This window comes from Heloderma suspectum, chromosome 3 (genome assembly GCF_057233095.1).
Source record: "Heloderma suspectum isolate Gila_16-S chromosome 3, 16-S_ref, whole genome shotgun sequence".
Lineage (NCBI taxonomy): Eukaryota > Metazoa > Chordata > Lepidosauria > Squamata > Helodermatidae > Heloderma > Heloderma suspectum.
This window is the reverse complement of record NC_139460.1, coordinates 31,654,033-31,675,709: the sequence shown is the minus strand read 5'-3', so window position 1 is coordinate 31,675,709 and position 21,677 is coordinate 31,654,033. Positions and strand designations below refer to the sequence as shown.

The 21,677-nt window shown below is 45.0% G+C and overlaps 1 protein-coding gene across 3 annotated transcripts in view; it reads left to right on the top strand.

Moving 5' to 3' along the window:
* Positions 1-21,677, top strand: part of ARHGAP20 (Rho GTPase activating protein 20) — a 127,409-nt gene that overhangs the window by 955 nt on the left and 104,777 nt on the right. The window contains exon 1 of one of the 3 annotated variants that reach the window (XM_084842851.1): positions 464-596. The exons of the other annotated variants lie outside the window; for them this stretch is intronic. Coding sequence (XP_084698977.1) covers positions 480-596 — 117 coding nt within the window. The 5' untranslated portion in view covers positions 464-479. Of the gene's footprint in view, positions 1-463; positions 597-21,677 lie in introns of those variants that run through there. 3 annotated transcript variants of the gene reach the window in all.

Sequence of the window (21,677 nt, the reverse complement as noted above, 5' to 3'; positions counted from 1 at the left end):
GACTAACATTGGATACATACAACCCCTTGTCGTTTTAATTTTACTGCATTTTGTTGGTTGGCGAAAGAAAGAAAAATCAGTCAAACAATCGTGTGAACGGTTCCCCCTTGGAAGGCTGCAGTAGTGTGAACGGTTCCCCCCCTCTCTTTGAGGGCTGCGGTCGTGCGCACGCTTCAGGCGAGCCAGCCCTCTCGAGAGGCAGCGGCGCTTCCCAGCCAACGTGCGTTTGGGATCGGGGCCGCCGTTCTCTGGGGCAACGTGCGTAACTCGCGCGGAGCTCAGTCGTGACCGGCAGGAGCTGGCCCGCAAGGTGCTGATGCAAATCTTCTCTCGAGCTTCTGTTCCCGGTACATCATGTTCTTTAAAAACACCAGGGAAACCTCGGCGTGCTGGTGGGAGGAGAGGCAGGATTTGCCGCCGCCGCATGCGTGTTTCACCCCCACAGGTTTGCATGCTTATAGCGTGTTTGCACTTGGTGGATGAAGGACGCGGTCATCGCGCCGGGTCCGCTCTTGCACCCGGCGACGGCGCTGCTGCGAATCGGCGCTGAAGCCCTCCTGCCCTGCAGCCCGGGCGACCGCGGGCTGCCTTTCGAGGTAAGCCGCTTACTGACGTGCCGTCCGGGGGAAGTTCGGGATTGATCTATTCGTGGGTTGATTGAAGGGTAGCCTCATCACAAGCCCCGGGTGATGCCGCCGGGCTGGCCCCTTGAAGAGCTGCTCCTTGTCGGTGCTCCTGCAATAGAAATGAAACACACCCGAGGAAGGTTAGCGCTCCGGGTGGGGGGGGGGGGCAATCCGGTTGCAGCCACATTCCCCCTCGAAAGCACTCCTGTGTGTCGAGTTATTTTTAATGTGGAGCTTTTTCTAAGGCTGCAGTCCTCAGAACGCTGCCCTGGGAGGGAAGCCTCTTGTCTGGGGTAGGACTGCTGAATAAACAACTGTGGGGTTGTGCTGGTAGCCGCTTGAAGTGCTTCATATGCATTTTTGCTAATCTCTACAACAAGCCTGTTAGGTAGGCCAGTATTGATATCCTCAAATTCCAGGTTGAGGGCTGGGGCAGAGGACTTGAGCTGAGCGGTTGTGCCTGGGCTAAGGTCACTCAGTAAACTCCCGTCTAGCAAGATATTTGATCTATTGCGGGGGGGTACTCTTGCTTAGTGCTGCACTGCAACCAGGCTGTAAAATCAGCCCCCCCCCCATGGTATCCTCCAGATGTGCTGGACTACAACATCTATGGTGGCTGGGAATGATTGGAGTTGTAGTCCAACACATCTAGTGGACAGATTCCCCAATCAGGTTGGGGAAGGGTGGTGTTGATTGTTGCGTATGATTGAGTGCACACAACTTTTGCTACATATGCATGAGCCAGGGGGAAAATGCCACTGCTTCCAAGCAGTATGTGACTGTCTTCATAGGAGTTGTGTGGTTTCTTGCACAGACATACCTGTGTTGTGGGAAATCTCATCTTGTGTGAAGCTGAAGCTGTTTTCAAAGAATAAGAATGATGAACGTGCCAGAACAAAGCTGTGTAAGTCTGTTGCTGCAATAGACTAACACAGCTACCCTCTAGATGTTGTTTCAAAGAACAGTATTTCTTCAGCTGTAGCAGACCAGTAGCCGAGAGAGAGAGAAGGCATGTCGCTTTACTGCCCCCCCCCCCCCAGGTGTATTCTAGATCCGGGGTAGGTGGAAAGTAGGTCAGGATCTATTGATCTGTGTGACTTGCAGTGGATTGACAAGGGTTTCTGATTCCCAGTAGTGGAAGTTCAAATCAGGAGTGGATTTTTGTGTGAAAGGGCTTGTGAACTGGTTCTGGTACCGATCACAAATTCCTGGGCTAAGCATGTGCTCAGAGGCACCATGTTCCTTAATTGCTGCCTGAGTCACTGTTTTGCACCTGGCTCTGGTTGGTGGACTACAGGGTTCTAGTCAAAAACCAAGTAGATCCCGGAAGCCTGAATTCTGTCCGCCCCTGTTCTATGTTTTTCCCTGATGTCACTAGATTTTCTTGGAAGTTCTGCTGTGGTATAGAACTTTATTTCTGTATTTCTATAACTGTTTTGTTTTATTTATTACAGTTATATTCCACCTTTTCTCTTCTTGCGAGGAACCCAAGGCGGCTTATGTGATCCTCCTCCTCTCCATTTTATCCTCACAACAACCTTGAGAGGTAGGTTAGGCTGAGTGTCAGTGACTGACCAAAGTCACCCAGTGAGCTTTGTGGCTGAGGGGGGACTAGAATCCAGATCTCCCGGTTCCCAGTCCAACACTCTAACCATACTGCATAGATACCATACTTTTTGTTTCTTTGTTAAGGAAAATAAACATTAACCTATCCCTCCCTGAATAATAATAATAGATGAACTTCTGAAGACTCAAGAAGAGCCCTGCTGAATCAGACCGTAAGGTTCACCATCCTTTTTGCAACAGTGGATGGGCAGCAGGAAGGCAACAGGCCTTCTCCAGTGCCACGGAAGCTCACTGGGTGACTTTGGGCCAGTCACAGACTCTCAGCCCAACCTACCTCACAGGGTTGTTGTTGTCAGGCTAAAATGGAGAGTAGGAGGGTTATGTACGCCACCTTGGGTTCCTCAAAGAGGAAAAAAGGTGGGATATAAATGTAATAAAATAAATAAATGTAATTTTTGCCCTGGATAGTGCTGTTTTGGCAACAGGATTTGCACTGGGAGAGTGAGTTTGCTATTAGTAAAAAGGACAGCTAGTAACTGCTGATGAAAAAAAGTGGGGTGAAAGCTTGAAAATTGTATCCCCAGCTGCATATACAGGGTGGTTGTGGCTACTCACTAATGGAGCAGCAGCATTGGGCTTATGCTCAGAGGTACTCCTTCATTGCTTTTTCACATTCTTTCCTAGCCATTCAAGAGAGGTTTTGGAATGACCCCTGACTGTGAATGCTCGCACGTATGTTGTCCCTTCCTGTGACCTAGCTACTGGCTAATTTCTAGAAGACTTGTGCACACCTTAGCTGCTAGAACCCATCTGTGAAATCTGTTTTGTAGTCTGGACGCGTTTGCGGATGATCACGATGGGTGATGGTTGACAGTCCCCTTCACTGCGCAGACGATTGCTGCTGTTCTTGTGGAGCCCTGTTGTATTAATTGATTACAGTGGGAAGGGCACAGAGAAGTGGGCTCCCGTTTTGATCTTCCTGAATTGCATGATCTCTCTGATCCACAAGCTGCTCGTTCTGGAGAGCAGCTGCACTGAAATTCCAGAGACCTGTAGAAGATAGGTCAGGGTCTGCTGTTGGCTCTCTGGGTGATTTCTAGGAGATCAGTGAGGGGTTCTGGCACCCAATTGTCTAACAATAGCAACAACTGAAAAGCAAAGGAGATCCTTGAAGTCTGCCGACCCTGGTTTTAAGAGCTGGAACAGCCTTACCCAACTTAGAGAGCAATCCTTTGCCCCCTAGACATCATCTGGGGGGCCATAGGATGGTTTGGATTCCTGGATCTGAGGTTGGAGACCTCAGATCCCCCTCCCTCCTGCAGCTGGCATGGAGAGAACCGTGCCGGCTGCCCCTCGAAGCTCACAAACGCAATGGAAAGGGGGTGGTTCAGTGGGAAGGGACTGGGGAAGTGGGGATGGGAGCTATCCCCCACCTCCATTCCTCCCCCTCCCCAATGCTTTAGCTAGACAGGTGAAAATGCCCATTTAACTAAAATGCAGAGCAGGGGGAGTGCAGGGACCAAGATTTCCTCTACCATGCCTCGTGTTCTGCATTGGGTGCCTGTCAGCCTCTAAGTTTGGAGGCTGATGGGCATCCCAATAGGGATTGCGCCCTTAGTGGGCTTGGATTCTGAGAAGCTCTTGGAGGGGGGGGAGTGCATTCCAAGGGTGGATGGGGCCAAAGTACCAGCATATTTTAGCATACAGCTCTTTCTGCCAGTAACAAAGCTTTGGGACAAGCCTTTCAACCATTTAAGATGCAGTTCTCTGCGTGTTTAGACAGAAAAAAATTCCCATAATTCCCAGCATGCCCCAGGCAGGGGCATGCTGGGAGCTGCAGTACGTTTTTCTGTCTAAATATGCAGAGGATTGCACCCTTAGAATGTGAAAAAAAAAAACCCTGCACAAAAGCCCGGAAAACACCAAGTAATTGACGGTTGGGGAAAGGGACGTAGCTATCTGAGGACCTCTAGAGGGCCAGATGAGGACCCTGGGCAGGACGATTTGGCCTGTGGGCCTCAGGTTCTGCATCCCTGCCATGGAGGAGGGATGGGATACTAGTGCAGTGAACCAGTGTAATGTAGTGGTTAGAATGTTGGACCGGTACTTGGGAGATCCGGGTTCTAGTCCTCATGTGGCCATGAAGCTCACTGGGTGATTTGGGCCAGTCAGTCACTGACTCTCAGCCTAACCTATCTCACAGGGTTGTTGTGGGGATAAAATGGAGAGGAGGAGGATCATGTAAGCCACCTTGGGTTCCTTGCAAGAGGGTAAAAGGGTGGGATATACAAGTAATAATAAATAAATAACAATTTAAAAAGAACAAGTAAAACAAGGAGCATTTATTTATTAATTACGTTTCTATACCGCCCAATAGCTGAATGTTCAGTTACGTAACTGAATTCCAGAAGTGAATTGAACTGAACTGAAACTGAATTCCAACTGAAACTGAATCCACCAGTCCTAAATCATTTGGTTTACCTGTTGTGGCATAGGTATAAAGGAGATTCCAAGTGTAGACATTGTGCCTTGATGCCTTATGTTACTCTATTTAAAACACATCCTGCATCTAAGAATATATATTATAAGTGTGGGCTTGCCTCTGTGTGTGAAACCTGGCAGGAGAAAGAGTGTGATTTATGAGTCAGAGATATGTTGGGGGCCCAAAATACGTTTCAGCATACAGACTCCCCCCCCCCCCGTTTTTTTAAACTCTGTGCCTGCCAGAGCCTATTCCGGAATAGTGCGAAGACTAAAGGGAACCAAGCTGCGAAGGAAATCTCCTATTTGCAGGGTTTGCATTAAAATGTCATTAAATCCCCGCAAGCGCATTCTCCTTAGAGAATTACTGCAGCAGGCTGCCAGATTGCTTATTGGGATTTTAATGGCTGCCTGGGTTATTATACTGCACTTCATAAATATTTCTAGTCCTGATCACTTTGGGGGGGGAGAGAGAGAGAAGGAAATGGCAACTCAATATATGTAGTCTTTCTCTTGGATGCTGGCCCTCAAGCACAGTGTGAGATGGTTGTACCGATAAACGTTTTATATTCCCCAGTGCATTGGCCCATCAGAGTGAAGGACTTTGAGCATTTGAAATCCTGTGTGCTCCTGTATGAAATTTAATTGCTGACGTGAATGAAAAATCATGCCTTGCCTTGGTGCCAGAGGGACAGCTGTATTAGTCTGTTGCTGCAAAAAACCCTCACGGGGTGGTATCCAGTGCTGGCAGTCTGCATCAATAAATACATTGCGCTAGCTGGAATGACTACTAGTGAAATGGAAACCAGCGCCTAATAGCGTAACACAGGAAATTAACTGAAACGAGCACTTCCGGAATGGGACAGGTCAGCGGAGATCCCTTCTGCAAGGTACCCTGACTTGTCCCATTCCAGAAGTGGTCATTTCAGCTAGTTTCCAGTTGTGCTACCAAGTGCTAGCTTTCCTTTGCACAAGTCATTTCTGCTAGCGCAGCGGCAACGTTGCCTACTACTGCCCAAATTCTTGTGGCACCTTGAACACTAGCACATTTATTATGGCAAGAGGTTTCATGGTCTAGAGTCCACTGCATCTGGTGAAGCGGACCGTGGTCCACAAAAGCGTTATGCCATAGTGAATTAGTCTTTAAGGTGCCACAAGTTTACCTTAACCTCAAGCTGCAGTCCTGTACACGCTTAGCTGGATGTAAGTGAACTCAGGAGAACTTACTTCTGAGTAGCCTTGCATAGGGTTGCACTGTTAATGTTGTAAGGAGGATTGCTAAATTATCGTAGTCTGGCCTTTAGTGAGAGCATTAGCATAAAGATCCAGATACTTGTAAAATGGGTCTGCAGTATCTTCACTATCAAATAAATTGCAGTAGGGGTACATTGGCTCAGATTTCTAAATAGCCACAAGTAAATAGCTCTGAAGAAACAAGGTTTTGTCAAAGAGAAGAAAGTTGGCTCTCATCTCATGCTTATGACATGCCACAAATGTTTAGTTTTCTTAGGGTGCAATCCTATGCATGTTTAGACAAAAAAAGCCCTACAACTCTCAGCATGGCTGCCTGGGGAATACTGGGAGTTGCAGGAATTTTTGGTCTAAATATGCATAGGATTGTGCTTTTATTTGATCTAATCTAGCCTTCCCCCATCTGGCCCCCTCTAGATGTGCTGGACTGAAACTTCTGTCATCCCCAGCCAGCACAGATGTGCTGGTTGGGGATGATGGGAATTGTGTTTTTGTTCAGTCATTAAGTCATGTCTGACTCTTCGTGACCCCATCGACAATAGCACGCCAGGCCTTCCTGTCCTCCGTTCTCTCCCGGAGTGTGTTGAAGTCCATATTCATTGCATTGGTGATGCTATCTAGCCATCTCATCCTCTGCCGTCCCCTTCTCCTTTTGCCTTCAATCTTTCCCAGCATCAGGGTCTTTTCCAGGGAGTTTTCTCTTCTCATTAGGTGGCCAAAATATTTGAGCCTCAGCTTCAGTATCTGTCCTTCCAATGAGCAGTCAGGGTTGATTTCCTTTAGGATTGACTGAGTTGACCTCCTTGCAGTCCAGGGGACTCGTAAGAGTCTTCTCCAGCACCACAGTTCGAAAGCATCAATTCTTCGGCAATCAGCCTTCCTTATAGTCCAGCTCTCACAGCCATACGTTGCTACTGGGAAAACCATAGCTTTGATTATACCAATCTTTGTTGGCAAGTAAAAAGATATCTTTGTGATATCTGTGCTTCTTACCATGCTGTCTAGGTTTGCCATAGCTTTCCACCCAAAGAGCAAGCGTCTTTTAATTTCATGGCAACAGTCACCGTCTGCGGTGATCTTGGAGCCCAAGAAAATAAAATCTGTCACTGCTTCCATTTCTTCCCCTTCCATATGCCAGGAAGTGATGGGGCCAGATGCCATGATCTTAGTTTTTTTTAATGTTGAGTTTCAAACCAGCTTTTGCACTCCCCACTTTCACCCTCAACAAGAGGCTCTTGAGATCCTCTTCACTTTCTGCCATTAGGGTGGTATCGTCTGCATATCTGAGGTTGATAATTCTCCCGGCAATCTTAATTCCGACCTATGATTCATCCAGTCTGGCATTTCTCATGATGTACTCTGCATATAAGTTAAATAAGCAGGGTGACAATATACAGCCTTGTCGTACTCCATTCCCAATTTTGAACCAATCGGTTGTTCCATGTCCGGTTCTTGCTGTTGCTTCTTGACCCTCGTACAGGTTTCTCAGGAGACAGGTAAGGTGGTCTGGTACTCCCATCTCTTTAAGAATTTGCCACAGTTTGTGATCCACACAATCAAAGGCTTTAGCGTAGTCAATGAAGCAGAAATAGACGTTTTTCTGGAATTCTCTTGCTTTCTCCATGATGCAGCGAATGTTGGCGATTTGATCTCTAGTTCCTCTGCCTCTTTGAAACCCAGCTTGTACTTCCGGATAATGTTAGAGTGTCGGTAGTTCTCAGTTCACATACTGCTGAAGCCTAGCTTGTAGGATTTTGAGCATAACCTTGCTGGCATGTGAAATGAGCACAACTGTACGGTAGTTTGAACACTCTTTGGCATTGCCCTTCTTTGGAATTGGAATGTAAACTGACCTTTTCCTGTCTTGTGGCCACTGTTGAGTGTTCCAAATTTGTTGGCATATTGAGTGCAGCACTTTAATGGCATCATCTTTTAGGATTTTAAATAGCTCAGCTGGAATACTGTCATCTCCGCTAGCTTTGTTGTTAGTAATGCTTCCTAGGGCCCACTTGACTTCACTCTCGAGGATGTCCGGCTCAAGTTCAGTGACCGCACTGTCATGGCTATCAGGGACATTCAGATCTTTCCTGTATAGTTCTTCTGTGTATTCTTGCCACCTCTTCTTAATCTCATCTGCTTCTGTTAGGTCCCTGCCTTCTTTGTCCTTTATCATGCCCATCTTTGCACAAAACGTTCCCTTGAGATCTCTGATTTTCTTGAAGAGATCTCTAGTCTTTCCCGTTCTATTGTTTTCCTCAATCTCTTTGCATTGTTCATTTAAGAAGGCCTCCTTGTCTCTCCTTGCTATTCTCTGGAACTCTGCATACAGATGGATATCTCTTCCCCCTTCTCCCTTGCTTTTTGCTTCCCTTCTTTCCTCAGCTACTTGTAAAGCCTCATCAGACAGCCACTTTGCTTTCTTGCATTTCTTTTTCTTTGGGGTGGATTGAGTTGCTGCCTCTTGAACAGTGTTATGGACCTCCATCCATAGTTCCTCAGGCACTCTGTCTATCAGGTCTAATCCCTGAAATCTATTCCTCACCTCCACTGTATATTCATCAGGGATATGATTTAGGTCATACCTGAACGGTTTAGTGGTTTTCCCGACGTTCTTCAATTTAAGCCGAAATTTTGCAAGAAGCAGCTCATGATCTGAGCCACAGTCAGCTCCAGGTCTTGTTTTTACTGACTGTATAGAGCTTCTCCATCTTTGGCTGCAAAGTACATAATCAATCTAATTTCAGTATTGACCATTTGATGTCCATGTGTAGAGTCGCCTCTTGTGCTGTTGGAAAAGAGTGTTTGCTATGATCAGCGTGTTCTCTTGGCAAAACTCTGTTAGCCTTTGTCCTGCTTCATTTTGTACACCAAGGCCATGCTTGCCTGTTATCTCGGTGATTTCTTGACTTCCTACTTTAGCATTCCAATCCCCTATGATGAAGAGGACGTCTTTGTTTGGTGTTAGTTCTAGAAGGTGTTGTAGGTCTTCATAGAACCGATCAACCTCTCCTTCTTCGGCCTCAGTGGTTGGGGCATAGACGTGAATGACTGTGATGTTGAATAGTTTGCCTTGGATTCATACTGAGTTCATTCTGTCATTTCTGAGATTGTACCCCAGTACTGCTTTTCTCACCCTTTTGTTGACTATGAGTGCTACTTCATTTCTTCTAAGGGATTCTTGCCCACAGTAGTAGATACGATGGTCACCTGAATTAAATTTGCCCATGCTTGTCCATTTTAGTTTGCTGATTCCCAAGATGTCGATGTTCAATCTTGCCATCTCGTGTTTGACCACCTCCAGCTTACCTTGATTCATTGATCTGACATTCCAGGTTCCTAAACAATATTGTTCTTTACAGCATCGGATTTCTTTTCACCACCAAACACATCCACAGCTGAGTGTCCTTTCGGCTTTGGCCCAGCCGCTTCACTCTTTCTGGCGCTACTTGGAAATTCCCTCTGCTCTTTCCCAGTAGTATATTGGACACCTTCCGACCTGAGGGTCTCATCTTCCGGCGTCATATCTTTTAGCCTTGTGATATGTTCCATGGGGTTTTCTTGGCAAGAATACTGGAGTGGGTTGCCATTTCCTTCTCCAGTGGACCACATTTTGTCAGAACTCTCCACCATGACCTGTCCATCTTGGGTGGCCCTGCACGGCATAGCTTATGGCTTCACTGAGTTACACAAGCCCCTTCGCCATAACAAGGCAGTGATCCATGAAGGGGGATGGGAATTGTAGTCAAACGTTTTTGGAGGGTACCAATATGGGAAAAACTGGCCTGATCATTCTATCAAAAGTTTCAGTCCAGCAGTCGGCACGTACATTTCCTTTCACATCTTGGAACAAATGGGATTCTTGTAGGACTGAAATGCTTTTCATTTTGGCTAGCAATGGTGCAGGTAGGACTCTCTTCCAAATTCCCTCACGACCAAGATTGATCATGCTCGGAATGCTTTGTGGTGGGTCTGAGGAGCTGCTGGTCTCGAGAAAATGGTGGCAGGTGGACCAGTGCAAATAGCAACTTGTAGGCAAGGCCTAGTGCGGTTCTAGATAATGTTAGAGTGTCGGACTAGGACTGGGTTCAAATCCCCACTTAGACATTTAGCTCATTGGGTGAACTCTCAGTTTAACCTACCTTATAGGGTTGTTACGATAAAATGAGGGAAAGGACTATGTTTGCCACCTTGAGATCCTGGGAGGAAATGTGGGATATAAATGTAAAAAGTAAATAAATATAATCTTACCATGCAGCTACTGCATCCATGTGTGAAGTGGATTAATTGATAGTGTTTGCACACACTGTGAATCCAACATTATTGTATTCTTAGGGGTAGCAAAGTAGTGGTAAGATCAGCTTTATCATGTGGCCAATCAGAACAGACAACTGGCTGCCCACATGGATACATCTACTGTATGGTGAGGTCATGACGTACTTGTGTCATCTTAAAACACTCCCATGGCCCTTTAAAAAAAATCCCTCTGTGAAAGATTCTGCTTCAGGCTACATTGCAGAGGTGATATATAACTGTGTATTCTGTTCTCTTCTGCAATGGTCTTAATGGATCATAATATAAACACTGATGAGTCCCTATAGCCAATGTCTTGCAGTCCTAACATTAGACACACTTGTAATCCTATTGAAAGCAGCTGGTTTAGGCGCATCCAGTTCTGCATAGGATTGAGCTGTTGGTTTGGTGTTAACAAGATTGGGGAAACCTGGCTGTCTGAGCCTCTAAAAGTTTGCTGCTAGTACATAAGAACTCGAAATATATTTTAGCGCTGTATGCAGTAAGTTCGTCGTAATTGTTTGATGCTGGATGATGAATTGATTCTGGCTTCTTGGAATCTTAAATATTTCTTTCAGTTGTGGTATTACACATGAACCCTTCAGTGCATATAGCTCCTGAGCAGGGCTGGGCCAGATTGGGGATTTTTGCTGTATGCTATGCTTGTAAAATATTCTGTTTTATAGGAATATAAGCAAGCAGCCTCCTATCCTGTGTGTTTTCTCCCCTCCCCCTGAAAAAATGCAGAATACATACAGATTTTCTGGGATATAAATATGCTATAAGAAGCATTAGTATCTTATGGATACCCCCGAGTAGGAATGGACAGGAGGGAGAAATGCGTGGCGTGGGTTTTACAGAGGAGAGATGGGGGAGAACTTCATTCAGTTTGCATTTTGCTCAGAACTCACCCAATTTGCACTTCCTGAAACAATATGTGAACCAGAATATAGTTATCCTTCAGTAATTGCACTTCTCAGAATTTTGTGATGCAGTACTGCAGACAAAAAGTGCATCCAAAAATGCATATATTAGGGAAAAGTTATACAACAATGTGTATATTGGTGGAGGGAAATGCAAAATATTCTGTTATTGTAGGAAACTTCTGTTTACCTGCTGAATTTCTTTCTATCACACAACTAGTAAATACACAGAAATGGTACGAGAATGGTATACATAAAGAAGGAAGACGTTGAGCTCCTAGAATTGTGATATTTTTAGAGCCCGTATCAAATTCCTAGATATACCTGTGATTTTTCAGCTCTCCTTATACTGAGTGTGGGTGACTATGGCTTTCCAAATGCTTTGGCCTACAACTCCCATCAGCCCTGGCCAACATAGCCAGTGGAGAGGGATAGTGGGAGTTGTAGGCCAAAACATTGTACAGGCCACAAGTTGCCCACCTCTGGCTTATACCAAGAGAGGCTGGTCCAGTAAGAGACCTTAGGAGATGTCTCCTACCATAATTGTGTTATTCTGCCCTGGGCTTCCATAGGAGTGTTCAGGAGAAGATGATCTGTACTAACAGACCTCCCAGCGATAAACCATGTAATCCAAATATGAATAGAAACCCCAAACACACTGTTTATTTCTCATCCCACTGTGCAGCTGGAATGGACAAATCTGTCAATTTCAGTTTCCCTCAGTTTCCCCTTTTTCCAATCCTCAGTTTGTTCCATCCTGTTTCTGTATCAGTTTGTGATGAAACAAAACAGCCTGCAAAAAAATTTGTACAGTTTTGTGCAAATTTCTCCTAATATATGCGTTTTTGTACATAATTTTGTCTAAAAAATACATTTTTGCAAGCAGTTTTCCCTTACGTAATTCTGTTTCTCTCAAATGCTGTACCTGTTGAAGTTCTGCTTGTCTCGTATAAGCTAAAGGCACAGTAGCCCTGCCAGTAAACAAAAGTGTCAACTTGATACCCGTTAGTGAACCTTGCTTTCCAAATGAGGAACTGTTCCTGTTCATAAATCTTTCTGTGTACAATCATTCAAGAAGCGAAGGACTGTTACGAAAGACTGTTGCCACTGGGACAACTAATACGTTGTATGAAGTGAGTACATTACATACTGTGAGAGTCCATGTCGGTTCTTTGTATTCTGAGTTGTTTGTTATCAGAGGTGTTCATAGCAGTTGCATTTCTCCTTGTCCTGCATTTGCTGTTCTACCAGAGCACAGTCCAGGAGTGGCAGATAGCAGGCTGTTTAGATGGTTAATTTAGAAGGTATGGGGATTTCCCTTCCTCTTTAAACAAGGGTTCTGGTGTGTGAGACTGAGAGAGGTGTGGGGAGAAGGATGGGCAGGTAGGATATATATTAAAAAGATTTCTCTAAGTTTGCATGCTTGGGAGGTAGTGCCATTGAATTGAATAGGTCTTACTTCCCTGTAAGCATGCATAGAATAGGGTTGCAGGAATCTGAAAATGGTTCCAGCAAGGAGTGGTAAAACTTAGTTTTGGAAGAGCAAATGTGTTTTAACAGGTTGACTTCAACTATTTATTTAGCTTGTTCCGTTTACATAGTTGTTATCAATGTGCTTGTAAAAAGAAAAGAAAAGAGGTAGACATATAGAGCAGGAGTGGGGAACTTGTGGCTTTCCAAATGTTTTGGCCTACGACTTCCATCAGCCCTAGCAAGCATAGCCAATGGTGAGGATCCATGGGAGTTACAGGCCAAAAAAATCTGAAGGGCCACAAACTGCCCACCGCTATATAGAATGTAATAGGTGAGGGCTGCTCTTATAATAAAAAGGTAAAGGTGCCCCCAACCAGTCGTGTCCGACTCTAGGGTGCGGTGCTCATCCCCTTTTCTAAGCCGAAGAGCCAGCGCTGTCTGAAGACGCTTCCGTGGTCATGTGGCCGGCATGACTGAACACCGAGGTGCACGGAACGCTGTTACCTTTCCCGCCGAGGCGGTACCTATTTATCTACTTGCAATTTCTTGCTTTCAAACTGCTAGGTTGGCAGGAGCTGGGACTGAAGACAGGAGCTCACTCCGTCACGCGGCACCCGGGTCTCGAACTGCTGTCGCCAACCTTCCGGTCTGCAGTTCGGCGTCTTAACCACTAAGCCACCGTGGCCCAGACTTATAATAGAGACAGAAAAAGTGAAGACCTACACACAGACTAAACTTTTAGTAAAAACTGAAAGCTGGTGTTGGCCACGGCTCTCTTTATGGGCTTGCTGGGATGTTGCTCTCAACCTTGGCATCTCTGTGGTGAAAATCTTATACGCTTTGTATCAGAAGCTGAAGTGGAAATTAAGTTTGATTTTTAGACTGGGATTGTCAGTCGGTACTGCAATTGGTGTGTGACTCCCATTTGTTTCTATTTCTTTGGCTCGTTCCTTGTGACTGATTCTGTATCATAGAGTTGTTGTTGTTGTTGTTGTTCAGTCGTTCAGTCGTGTCCGACTCTTCGTGACCCCATGGACCATAGCACGCCAGGCCTTCCTGTCCTGCGCTCTCTCCCGGAGCGTGCTCAAGTTCATATTCATTGCATCCGTGATGCTATCTAGCCATCTCATCCTCTGCCGTCCCCTTCTCCTTTTGCCTTCAGTCTTTCCCAGCATCAGGGTCTTTTCCAGGGAGTTTTCTCTTCGCATTAGGTGGCCAAAATATTGGAGCTTCAGCTTCATTATCTGTCCTTCCAATGAGCACTCAGGGTTGATTTCCTTTAGGATGGACTGATTGGACCTCCTTGCAGTCCAGGGGACTCGTAAGAGTCTTCTCCAGCACCACAGTTCGAAAGCATCAATTCTTTGGCGCTCAGCCTTCCTTATAGTCCAGCTCTCACAGCCACACATTACTACTGGGAAAACCATAGCTTTGATTATACGGACCTTTGTCGGCAAGGTGATGTCTCTGCTTCTTACTATGCTGTCTAGGTTGGCCATAGCTTTCCTCCCAAGGAGCAAGCGTCTTTTAATTTCATGGCTACAGTCACCGTCTGCGGTGATGTTGGAGCCCAAGAAAGTAAAATCTGTCACTGCTTCCATTTCTTCCCCTTCTATATGCCAGGAAGTGATGGGGCCAGATGCCATGATCTTCGTTTTTTTAATGTTGAGTTTCAAACCAGCTTTTGCACTCTCCTCTTTCACCCTCAACAAGAGGCTCTTTAGATCCTCTTTGCTTTCTGCCATTAGGGTGGTATCGTCTGCATATCGGAGGCTGTTGATAATTCTCCCAGCAATCTTAATTCCGACCTCTGATTCATCCAGTTTGGCATTTCTCATGATGTACTCTGCATATAAGTTAAATAAGCAGGGTGACAATATGCAGCCTTGTCGTACTCCTTTCCCAATTTTGAACCACTCAGCTGTTCCATGTCTGGTTCTGACTGTTGCTTCTTGACCCTCGTACAGGTTTCTCAGGAGACAGGTAAGGTGGTCTGGTACTCCCATCACTTTCAGAATTTGCCACAGTTTGTTGTGATCCACACAATCAAAGGCTTTAGCGTAGTCAATGAAGCAGAAATAGACGTTTTTCTGGAATTCTCTTGCTTTCTCCATGATCCAGCGAATGTTGGCGATTTGATCTCTAGTTCCTCTGCCTCTTCTAAACCCAGCTTGTACTTCCGGTAGTTCTCGGTTCTCATACTGCTGAAGCCTAGCTTGTAGGATTTTGAGCATCACCTTGCTGGCATGTGAAATGAGCGCAATTGTGCGGTAGTTTGAACGCTCTTTGGCGTTGCCCTTCTTTGGAATTGGAATGTAAACTGACCTTTTCCAGTCTTGTGGCCACTGTTGAGTGTTCCAGATTTGTTGGCATATTGAATGCAGCACTTTAACAGCATCATCTTTTAGGATTTTAAATAGCTCGGCTGGAATACTGTCATCTCCGCTAGCTTTGCTGTTACTAATGCTTCCTAAGGCCCACTTGACTTCACTCTCTAGGATGTCCGGCTCAAGTTCAGTGACCGCACTATCATGGCTATCAGGGACATTCAGATCTTTCCTGTATAGTTCTTCTGTGTATTCTTGCCACCTCTTCTTAATCTCATCTGCTTCTGTTAGGTCCCTGCCTTCTTTGTCCTTTATCATGCCCGTCTTTGCACAAAACGTTCCCTTGAGATCTCCAATTTTCTTGAAGAGATCTCTAGTCTTTCCCATTCTGTTGTTTTCCTCGATTTCTTTGCATTGTTCATTTAAGAAGGCCTTCTTGTCTCTCCTTGCTATTCTCTGGAACTCTGCATTCAGTTGGGTATATCTTCCCCTTTCTCCCTTGCTTTTTGCTTCCCTTCTTTCGTGAGCTACTTGTAAAGCCTCATCAGACAGCCACTTTGCTTTCTTGCATTTCTTTTTCTTTGGGATGGATTTCGTTGCTGCCTCCTGAACAATGTTACGGACCTCCGTCCATAGTTCCTCAGGCACTCTGTCTATCAGGTCTAATCCCTGAAATCTATTCCTCACCTCCACTGTATATTCATCAGGGATATGATTTAGGTCATACCTGAACGGTTTAGTGGTTTTCCCGACGTTCTTCAATTTAAGCCGAAATTTTGCAAGAAGCAGCTCATGATCTGAGCCACAGTCAGCTCCAGGTCTTGTTTTTACTGACTGTATGGAGCTTCTCCATCTTTGGCTGCAAAGGACATAATCAATCTGATTTCGATATTGACCATCTGGTGACGTCCATGTGTAGAGTCGCCTCTTGTGCTGTTGGAAAAGAGTGTTTGCTATGATCAGTGTGTTCTCTTGTCAAAACTCTATTAGCTTTTGTCCTGCTTCATTTTGTACACCAAGGCCATGCCTGCCTGTTATCCCGGTGATTTCTTGACTTCCTACTTTAGCATTCCAATCCCCTATGATGAAGAGGACATCTTTTTTTGGTGTTAGTTCTAGAAGGTGTTGTAGGTCTTCATAGAACCGATCAACCTCAGCTTCTTTGGCCTCAGTGGTTGGGGCATAGACTTGAATTACTGTGATGTTGAATGGTTTGCCTTGGATTCGTACTGAGATCATTCTATCATTTTTAAGATTGTACCCCAGTACTGCTTTTCCCACCCTTTTGTTGACTATGAGTGCTACTCCATTTCTTCTAAGGGATTCTTGCCCACAATAGTAGATATGATGGTCACCGGAATTAAATTCGCCCATGCCTGTCCATTTTAGTTCGCTGATTCCCAAGATGTCGATGTTCAATCTTGCCATCTCATGTTTGACCACCTCCAGCTTACCTTGATTCATTGATCTGATATTCCAGGTTCCTAAACAATATTGTTCTTTACAGCATCTGACTTTCTTTTCACCACCAGACACATCCACAGCTGAGTGTCCTTTCGGGTTTGGCCCAGCCGCTTCACTCTTTCTGGCACTACTTGGAAATTCCCTCTGCTCTTCCCCAGTAGCATATTGGACACCTTCCGACCTGAGGGGCTCATCTTCCGGCGTCATATCTTTTAGCCTTTTGATACGTTCCATGGGGTTTTCTTGGCAAGAATACTGGAGTGGGTTGCCATTTCCTTCTCCAGTGGACCACATTTTGTCAGAACTCTCTGCTATGACCTGTCCGTCTTGGGTGGCCCTGCACGGCATAGCTTATGGCTTCACTGAGTTACGCAAGCCCCTTCGCCACAACAAGGCAGTGATCCATGAAGGGGATCATAGAGTACTTCTGTTATGATTGACCCATTAGGCCACTTACTATCTCTTCCTGTAAGGACTGTTTTGAAGAAGGAAGTGGTTGTTGAGTGAGAACCCTTGCTGCGGAATGGGACTGTTATATATGACACTCTGGGCATCTCTACACCAGCCTAAAATCCTGCATTTAAAACGGGGCTTTCTGCTTCCATTTTAAATGCAGGGTCACAACGACTCCCCTTTTCATCTGCTTCCTTTCCCCCTTCCCCTTTCCCCCTACTCCCCTGTATCTGAGTTATCCATATCTTTCATTGATGTTGTTCCTCTTCTTGCCGCTTTTCTTCTTTTCACGGAGGGAACTCAAGCGGAACACAATGGGGTGATTTGATAGCTCATTATCTGCGATCTATTTAAAAGCAGAACAAAGGGTGTTTAGTGCAAGAGACGCCCTGGAGGTTCACGGCGTCATGTAAAGAGCCTGCAAATGTCTGTGAAGGACCAATTCCAATCGCAGGATAAAAGCTCCATGTGAAGAAAGCCTCTGTAAGAAAACAAGACACAAGGAAACCAGCTTATAGATGGGTGATGTATAAATACAACTGATGTCTACGTTGTTCCTATTAGTATTGAGAAGTAAGTTTAATAGAGAATAGACACTTTAAGGTGTTAAGAGTATAGCTCAAAAGTGTGTTTTGGTGGGAGAGAAAACACCTGCCAGTATTTGGAAGGAGTCTGTCCGTCTGTCCCCCCCCTCAGCCCCCCACCTATCTCTCTTACAAAGAACAAGGGTGTATATATGTGATTTTACTGAAGTTTGACAAAAAGTTTCCATGCAGAATCGTGGAAAGTGAAAGATGGATTCTCTTATGGCATCGTAGGGCTCCTCATAAAACTAATGACAAGTCCTAAGTTTCTTTGAAGGAGGCAGTCAGTAATAACATGGCTTTGGTTTTTAGCACAGACATGCCTCAAGACAGCAGGATCAAAATACTGGGGATACTGTAAAGGCTGTGATGGTGGCCTTCCGCCAGTGTTTTGTGACAAATTCACTTTTAGTCTCTTATCCCAGTCAGTACACCAGTGTATGTTCCAGGAGTGGGGCCAAAAATACCAGCATATTTTAGTTTAGAGCTCTTACTGCCAATAACAAAGCCTTAGGAGAGGCATTTCAACCTTTTGAGATGGGGAAAAACCTGCACAGAAGCCATGAAACCACAAGGCGATCAGTGGTAGAGTAAAGGGGGTGCGAGTAGGGAAGGGGCTGGAGGCCATTTGGGGAACCCCAGAGGCCTGGATTAGGCCCCAGGCCTGGATTAGGCCCCAGGCCTGGATTAGGCCCCAGGCCTGAAGTTCTCTAACCCTGTTTTAGGCTATGCATGGCTGGCCCAACTAAGACATCAGAATTAACATTGTAATGTTTTGGTTTAATGTTTTCCAAAAATGGGAAGATCAGAAAGAATCTTATTTATTTTCAAGTAAACTGCAAGGCAAGTGAATTCTGTATTGCATGTTGCTTCTAAACTGCTTTGAGAATCATTTGATTGGAAGGAGGGGTATATGTCTTCCAAATAAATAAATAAATTGGCATTGCCACTTCTATGAACTTCTCATGATCACATCCAGAATTTCAGTATACGCACTTTACCTGGTCCATGGGGTCACGAAGAGTCGGACACGACTTAACGACTGAACAACAACAAAGTCCCATTGAACTCAGTGGGGCTTCTTCCTGAGTAGCCATGCATAGGACTTTGCTGACAAGGACCTGTATTTACAAAGAGAGCTAGAAAAGTCCTTGGTTCCTAAACGTTTTGTTTATGGCAAATAATTTTTACCTAAATTCAGTGCAGGGTTCTTAGAAGTATTTTTCCAGCCCTGTTTTGAAGCACGCATTAGTAAAGATTATTGTTACACTACATCCTAGGAACCAGTATAATTGGGCTCTATCTTAATTTATTCTCAGTTCAGCCTAGTGCGGTTCTGCATGCTTAATTCTATTGGCATCAATGTCATGGTGTGTGAGATTGCACCTGTTTGTTTTTGTGTAGTAATCCAATATCTGAATATTAATACTGTGCCACTGCACAGAATACAAAAATTATAACTTTTTTGATTGCCCAAGTACAAGCACTTTTAGGGTGCAGTACTAAAGTCATTTATTTGGAAGTTCCATTGCAATCTTTCTGGCAATTTTATTGGCCTAATCATAGGCCATTGCAAGTTCATCCAACAGCAGTTATATACAGGTTAATGTAACATACAGCATTTATGCCAACACTAATCTGCCAATAAAAGCTTTAATATCAGAAGCAGAGAATACATGCTCACATTGCCCCAGCACAGTTTATTACATTAGAAGTAATGCACTTGAGGCTTAATTTCTGTGTAGCCATTGCAAAATGTACTAGTCTTCTGGTCTTAAATTCGTGTGTGTGAGTGAGAAAGAGAAATTTTACACGTTAATGTTACAACTTTCTCTGGGTTTTGTATGTCATACATCTGAGCAGCTGTGATTGGGTAAAGTTGTACAACAAAATTCTTGGCCCTGGAGAATGCAGAAATTGGCCATTTTTCATTTGGATGATGAAGGCTGAACATGGTTGGTTGGTGTGATGTTAATGGGTAGTAGGGAACCCTGCTCTAGAGGAAGGGGAAAAATGTTTAGAACTGAAAGATCTGTTCCATAGCTATAATTCTCGGTTTCCATGTTTAAGTATTTCTTCATGCTTCCGTTAACCAATCAAAATTCACCCAAAATGTATTTTGAATTAATTTCACTTTAGGCAAAATTTTAAATCCAGTTTTGTGACCATCTCTGTGCCTGTGAGAAGGCGTTCTTGCTGAGAAACTTGCTTCAAGATTTCTTGCAAGTTATGAAGTCTCTGAGTGGGGTTTCTTCAGCATTTGAACTTGGCACGTTTTGTGTTGGCTTACCCGCCCAGACGCATATCCCCAGTAGCAGTTTGGAACAAGCTTAGGACTGTGTGAGCCACGCTGGGAAACCCTGAAGTCCAGGAGGATGGGCACACTCTGCCAAGTATTAATCTGCTTGGTTTGTTTGTGTACATTTGTGTGTGTGCTGTTGGTCAAAGAGAGGCTGGAATTAAAAAAGAGAGTTCATCTTGGCACAAAACCTTATTGGGAGAAATCTCTTTTTAGAACTCCCGCAATGTTTTAATAAATGGCTCTTCTTTCCACCCAAGTTTGATTAAATGGCAAGTGATCTCCTGTCAAATTTATACCATTTGAGGACTTTAATTTAATTGGCTCTCTCTTTCACTGTTGATTATCAATATATGTAACAAATAGAATGCTTTACAGGCCTTGTTTTGTTCATTCTTGCAACAGCCCTGGGAGTTGAGTCACTTAGGCTGAAAGCTAATCATGTGCCTAAAGGTGCAATCCTATGCATGCTTAGACAGAAAAAAGTCATACACTCCCAGCATGGCTGGCTGGGGAATGCTGGGAATTGTAGGACTTTGTTCTGTCTAAACATGCATAGCATTGCGCCCTACGTCTCTAGACTTGGATTTGAACCTTTGGATTTGGATTTTATCAAAGAATGATAAAATGTTTTGTCCATCTTCTTGTATTCTAGAAGTATTTTTCTTGAACAAGTTTTCTTTCCATTATAGTGCTTTTCTTGGGAGGAGGCCTGAGCTATTACACTTCCTTACAACTGCTGCTGGGCCCGTCTATCCTTTTTCTTCTTTATTTACAGAGCACCATAATATTTGAGCAAAAGGATAGCTCTCTGCCCCCAGGAGCTTGCAAAATCCAATTTAAAGCATCCCTGATAAATGCCTGTCTGGTCTGTGCTTGAAGACCTCCCACAAAGGAGAGCCCACAACCTCTAGCACAGAATCTGTATAAGGTAGCTCCACACAAGCATTGCCCCTGTGTTCTGTGAAGCTCTTGCCCTCACACTGAGGGGTCTGGAGAGGAGCTCTGTGTATCCATCAGAGCTCATATGAAGTGTTGGAGATCAGGCTGAATTGGAATGAGTTCAGAGAAGGGCAATGAAGATGATCAGGGGACTAGAAACTAAGTACTATAAGAAAAGATCAAAGGAATTGGGTATGTTTAGCCTTGAGAAGAGAAGACTGAGGGGGGATATGATGAGACTTTTCAAATACCTACAGGGTGATCACACAGAAGAGGGCCACAGCATGTTCTCTTTCATCCAAGACTGTCGGACACGAAATAACGGGCTGGAGGGAGCAATCCTATGGCCATTAGACACTGTCTAGAGGGCCATAGGATTTTTCAGTTTCTGGGAACTGAGGTCAAAGCCAGGGCTGTGACCTTGGTTCCCTGAAACTGTGCTCCCTGTCCCCTTGTAGCTGGCGCAGTTCTCTCTGCGCCGGCTACATCTCTGTGCTCGGGAATGGAGCGTGGAGACAGGGAAAAGCGGGCGGTCCTGGGGAAGGGGAGGAGATCGTGGAAGCTGCATTAGGCAGCTTCATATGTGCCACGTGGCCTCTCCCCCTCCTGCTTCAAAGCTCCCTGGCTAGACAGGCAAAATCGTCTGTCTTGCCAAAAATGCAGGGTGGCTGGTGCATGGAGGCAAGGATCACCTCCATGCTCCAGCCACCTTGCATGGGATAGCTGTCAGCCTCTGAGTTCGGAGGCTGACTACTATCTCCATAGGATTATGCCCTAAGTTACAGGATGGCAGATTTCAGTTGACCATCAGGAAAAACTTGCTAATGGTCAGAGCAGTCAAACAATGGAACCAGCTGCCTAGGGAGGTGGTGGGCTCTCTTTGGCTGGAGGTATTGAAGCAGAGACTAGATAGCCATTTATCAGGAATGCTTTAAATTGGATTCCTGCACTGAGCAGGGGACTGGACTCAATGGCCTAAATGGCCCCTTCCAACTCCA